Source organism: Delphinapterus leucas, chromosome 2 (assembly GCF_059928025.1).
Source record: "Delphinapterus leucas isolate spDelLeu-1000000601 "Yukka" chromosome 2, BTC_Dleu_Yukka2, whole genome shotgun sequence".
NCBI classification, from domain to species: Eukaryota; Metazoa; Chordata; class Mammalia; order Artiodactyla; family Monodontidae; genus Delphinapterus; species Delphinapterus leucas.
The window spans coordinates 136,304,489-136,310,522 of NC_143130.1; the positions used below are offsets into that span (position 1 = coordinate 136,304,489).

Sequence of the window (6,034 nt, forward strand, 5' to 3'; positions counted from 1 at the left end):
ATTATGTTCCTGTTAAAAGACCTGTAATTTTTTTAAATAAATTTATTTAGTTAGTTAGTTTTTTAAATTTTGGCTGCTTTGGGTCTTCGTTGCTGTGCACGGGGTTTCTCTAGTTGCAGCGAGCAGGGGTTACTCTTTGTTGCGGTGCCCGGGCTTCTCATTGCAGTGGCTTCTCTTGGTGCAGAGTACAGGCTCTAGGTGCACAGAGGATTCAGTAACTGTGGCACGCAAGCTCAGTAGTTGTGACTCACAGGCTCTAGAGCTCAGGCTCAGTAGTTGTGCCACACGGGCTTAGCTGCTCTGCGGCATGTGGGATCTTCCCAGACCAAGGATCGAACCCGTGTCCCCTGCATTGGCAGGTGGATTCCCAACCACTGTGCCACCAGGGAAGTCCAAGACCTGTAATTTTTAAATGTTCTCCAGTACAAGATCCAAAGGAGATTGTGTTGAGAGTACTGCTTAAAATCATTCCTCTTCATCTCTTAAGGAAGCACACACATCAAAAGGCAGATGAAAAAGCAGAGAAGAAAGTGGGCACTGTTTTCGGACTGAGGCCAAGGTGGGAGATGAGGAAAGGATAGTGCTGGGAGGGTACCAAGGTTATAAGGAAGTGTTCCCACTGAACAGTAACAAAAAAAGTAGCGCATTCAGGTATTTTTCAATCTAACTGCCAAACTCATACTGTCCACAAAATTATGTAAAGATGCATGTTCCCTTCTTAGGAGTCAAAAGAACTAATTATTGGGAGACAGATTTGTTCTTTAATATCTAATTTTCCTTGAACTGCTAAACCATTACAAACTATTTATTCAGCTAGTCTATTAATTAAACATGAAAAAATACATCTACATTTACAAGAACTTTGATATGCACATCACATTCAAGATCCTTATAGGCACAGCTAATCTGGCTAATTTACTGAAAAGAATCAGAGGTTAAACAAGAGTATTTAAATTGTGCTGTAAGCTTCCATATTTTATTTCAAAGTGGTTTCCCACAGTTAGTGAGGAGCTTTTCATAAGTAAAAGGAAAAAAGAGTCTGAAAGCAAAATTTTTCTTAAATACTGAAGACAACAGAGTATCTCACAATCAACCTTTGGCCCAAGAAATTTAAGGCTTATTAGTAGTCCGTGTAAAGCTTTGAGAGCAGAGACCTGCCTTTCTCTTCTGTAACTGCCAGAATATTTTATGCAGATAACTGTACCCAATGAGAGCTCAGTAAAACTGATTTGACCATTAGGACTGTGGTCCTGGATCTCAACAGACTCTCACATCCTATTAGATGCTAGGCACTGTTCTGGGAACAAAGGAAAACAAACAAGCAAACTCCTCTTCCTTAGGAATACAAGGTTCAGAACGGGGAACGATGGAAAGAAAGTGAAGTGAAGCTGTCTGTTATCCCTGAACCTTAAAATTTCTTTTTCATTTCTAAATTTTGAATGGTTCTGGTGTTTATTTTTCACTTTTCTGCTTGGAAAAGTAAAAAGAAATCCACTATAACACATCCCTCTTCCGAAAATAATTTGTATTTCAGCTTCTAAAGTTGTCTTGCCTTTACCATTCCTTCAACAATCTGCTTATTGTGTGCTACCCACTGCCGCTGCACTAAGCACTGGGGATCCAACTGAACAAAACCAGAATTCATGCCTGCGTGGAACTACATTCTGGATGCAGTTACTTTCCTCAAAAAAGTAACACCACTTACCATGCTCAATACCATGAAAGAATTGAGTATTGTGACAGAAATGGGGGGGGAGAGATGGAAGTGGGGACCTATCTTAGTGAAGGTCAGGGACGTCTCACTGCGGAAGTGACATTTAAGTTGAGACATGAAAGGAAAAGTGACAATCAGGAGGAACAGTGTTCCAGGCAGAGGGAACAGCAAGGAAAAAGACCCACAGGTGGAAAAGTTTCATGTGTCTGAGGATGTGAGAGAAGGCCCAACTACTGAGCTGTGAACATGAGGGTACATGGCAAGCGTTTATTTTTTGAGTACGTAACACATGCTAGACATCATGCTAAGTACTTCAGTGCATGCTCTTATGTAATCACTACCAGAAACCTATGAAGTTAGATACTCCATTTTCAAAATGAAATAAGCACAGGAGAGATTAAGAAACTTCAAAATCACATAGCAAGTGGTGGAGCTTGGATTCAATTCAATACAGCTTGAATCCAAAGACCACATTTTAAACTCAACCTTACAGCCAAAGTTAGAAGGTAGGCAGTAGCCAAATCACATGGGGCTTAATATGCCACAGTAAGGAGCTTGAATTTTATTTTAAATAAAGTTGTAACCCACTGAAAAGGTTTAAGCAAACAGTGACATTATTTGATTTACATTTCTACTGTGGCTGTTGTGTGAAGGCCAGAGGGAGGCTAGGGAGGAGCTGTATGTGTAAAAGAAAGGAAACTAATAAGTAGCCAGGAGAGAAATGATGGCGGTCTGGACTAGAAGTAGACAGATTCAAGATCTACTCTGGAGCAGATCAAATTAGACTTGTCAATATTTTGGATACACGGAATAAGAAAAAAGGAAAAAGCTAGGATAACTCCCGGGTTTCTGGCTTTAGTGACAAATGGGTCGTGATTTATAATAATGAAGTGATCCAGAATCATACTAAGTTTGGGAAGGAAGGGTAGATTGACCCAATCATTCAACAAATCTTTATTAAGCTTCTACTATGTGAGGATACAGCAGAGTACAAAACCGTTTTGTTCTCACAGAGCTTACATCACTGGAGCAGGGGGCAGTTAGACAAATTAATATGTAAACCATAAGACGGTGATAAGTGCTATGGAAAACAATAAAGCAGGTTAAGTGGGAAAGGAAGTTACTATTTCAGTTGAATAGTCCAAAGAAAGAGTTCCTCTAATGTATGAGCAGAGGCCTAAAGGAATCAAAGGAAGGAGCCCTGAAGACTTATAGAAGAAAAGAGTCCTGGCAGTCTGAATAAGACTGCAGTGGTCCTGAAGCAGGAGTGTTCTTGGTATGTTTGAGGACTGGCAAGGAGGCCAGGATGGTATTGCAGAGTGGGTAAGGGAAAAGCAATAGGAGATCAATGGAGGAACAGACAACACAGAACTTTGGATAAGGACTTTGCCTTTTTTTTTACTTTGGGTAAAACAGGAAACCCCTGGAAGATGTGAACAGAGGAATGGAGGAGTGGTGTTACTCTGGCTGCAATATGGGAATTACACGATAAAGGAGAAAGGGTGGAAGCAGGAACTCAAGAGGCAATAATCCTCTGGTGGACCAAACCAGGAGGGAGTGAAAGGGTTGGATTTAGGATAGGTTTTGAAGGGTGGATGGGATTTGTTGATGGGGTTATATATGGTGGCATTAAGAGAGAAGTCAAGGAAGACTGGAAGGTTTTTTGGCCTGTGCCAGAGAGTGAGGTTACCATTTACTGGGCTGGAATGAGCATGAGAGGAACAGATTTATGATGGATAATCATGAATTCAGTATGCCATATTAAGATGGAGATTTTCACTACAAATTTAAATACAGACAGAGTATGCAGCTGTTTTCTTGATTTCACAAAGGCCTGGGTTGGAGATACAAGTCTGGCAGTCTTCAGCATATAGACAATATTTAAATTATGGGAATGAATCTAAGAAAAAGTATATAGAGAACAGGGTCCAGAACTGAACCCATGATAAACTCCATCAGTTAGACATTTCCATCTCATACCTAGTATTCTTATAATAAAACTGTATTAATTTTTAAAGCTACTACTTATTACATCATCAGTTTCTAAAGTCATCAAGTACATCAATGAGACACAGTGATGAACTAAAAGATTGTATCATACAAATCTCCTCAAAAGAAAAAGAAATGAACTCCATTCATGATGAGAGGACTGTCAGCAACTCAAAAAACACTTCCAAATACAGCCGTTATATAATCCAGGGGTTAAGTGCATGGCATATGGGTTCAGGCTGCCTGGAATTTAATTCTGGTCCCCACAACATTTATTATCTGTGTGACCCAGGGCAAGGTACTGTGCAGTTTCTTTAGCAGTATGTTACAGAAAATAACTTACCGGGTTGTTGTACATTAATTAATACCTGAACTTTTGCACTGAAAAAATTAGCTGGCTTACTATCATTGACACTAAGTTATTGAAACAGAAGTTGGGCCTGAGACCTTGCAGCTAATCACACTAATTTTTCAATTATCTTAACCAAGGACTTGCAGGTCTCTTGTTTAAATTTCAAAACAAGGCCAAAACGCGTTCTTGAATTCTCTCAACTAAGGGCTTGCAGCTCCCAATCTGGATTTTAAAACAAAGCCAAAACACATACCCAAACTCCTCAGCATCTAAAACAATCTTTGGAAAAGGGAGGAACTAGCTAGCCTAGTTCACACATTAGAGTAAGCATGTCTGATAAGATCCACCTGTGACACAGGCTACCAGGGCCCGAATCCCTCTTAACCAGTTATTTGATTCTCCTTTGGTCTCTCCTCTAGAGAATAAACGTGCTTTCGAAAACAAAGGTTAAACCCAGCATTTGAATTGGAGTGGAACAAAGTACCGAGAATCCAACTCTATGGCAGTAATAGGAGAAGACCTCTCCACAACCACCATCTATCTCTCTTCCCTAGTACCCAAGAGCACCGTGAGGTCAGACTCCTCTCGAGTGGGTTAGGGGGAAACGGCGATCTTCTCTCTTCTGGCCTCCATCCCCGACTCTCTCCTGGGAGCAAAGCGCCGGCGCAAAACAGTTACCCTCCCTACCTCCCCCTCCTCTCGCTGGGCTCCGGGGCCCAAACTCAGGCCCCAGCCTCCAGCTTCCGAGCCGGTGGAGACACCCGGGTTAGAAACCATAGGGCCGTGGCGGCTGCCGTACCTTTCACGGTCGCGGCCGTCGAAGTAGACGAAATCGCCGCTCTGGACGCACTTGGCGCAGGTCAGCCGCCGGCGGGTGGTGTTGCACAGTGGGCACCGCTCGACTGCCACGTACAGCCCTTCCGCATCGTCCACGGAGTCTACGAGGTCCCGGGCGACGGGCTGGGGCCCGCAGCCAGGAGCCTCCGGCGCCCGGGATCCCTTCCCACTGGGAGACGCCATGATGGCCTGAGAGCAGAGTCAGTCACGTGGGATTTTGTTTTCAACCAGGTGCATCCTGGGCGAGGAGGAGGCGGGGCCTGGGCGGGGTCTGGGGAGGGGCCGGAAGCGCGGCGGGAGTCCCGCGAGACCCTCGCCCGGCCTCACCCAGCCCTCGGCCGCCGAGGGCCGAAGGGGCAGTGGCTTTTTCTGACTGCCCGGGGGCGGCCGCTTCTGAAGCAGGAATTACGTTTAGAGGGGCGAGTCAGCCCAACAGAATGTCATCAGCGGCTCAATCACGCCCAGGCTACACGTTAACGCCTCCAGCTCGTGCAAGAAATAGTAATACGATGCCCTAAGGATTCTGGGAAAACAGACTGGGAACAGAATGAGGGAATTTCTGTCATTCGCTCTGGATGCTTTTAAATTTGGCTAAAACAACCGCAGAGTTGGGTGAGGGAACTGGGTCTTGGAACGAGGTTGAATTTTGGCCCACCCGCCTTCTTAATAGCTGTGTGTAATTCGGGGCAAATTCCTCACCTCAGCCTGTGTTCTTAACTTAAATGGAGAGAATTTCAGTACCCACCTAAGGATTAATAAGTAAATCCGTTTAATAGTAATCTGATTAAGTACTTTACCAATAATAGCTAACCAGTGGAAACAACTGTACTGAACGTGTAAATCAAAGTTGTATCTTTCTGAAAAATAAATTTTTATGTCTAGCATTCCACCCCTTCTCTGGGCCATATCTTAAAGAATTTGAACTAGGTAGAATTTAACATGGTTAGATGACTCCAAATTTCTTTTCTGTGGGGATAAATAGGGTGGGTTGGAGGATTATATCAGAGTAACTAGTGTTTGAATATGCCTGTAAACTACAGAAGAAAAAAAATTAGGCTCATAGGTCAAATAATCAAGACCACTGATTCTCAAGGATTATTTTGGCAGGCTGTAAATTAATGACTGCCCTAAATTCTCTCTCC

At 43.3% G+C, this 6,034-nt stretch overlaps 1 protein-coding gene across 1 annotated transcript in view; it reads right to left on the reverse strand.

Moving 5' to 3' along the window:
• The window catches only part of ATG14 (autophagy related 14), a 39,176-nt gene extending 34,070 nt beyond the window's left edge, over nt 1-5,106 (reverse strand). The window contains exon 1 of the mRNA XM_022570510.2: nt 4,855-5,106. Coding sequence (XP_022426218.1) covers nt 4,855-5,075 — 221 coding nt within the window. The 5' untranslated portion in view covers nt 5,076-5,106. The remainder of the gene's footprint in view (nt 1-4,854) is intronic.
• Nucleotides 5,107-6,034: the final 928 nt, after the last annotated feature.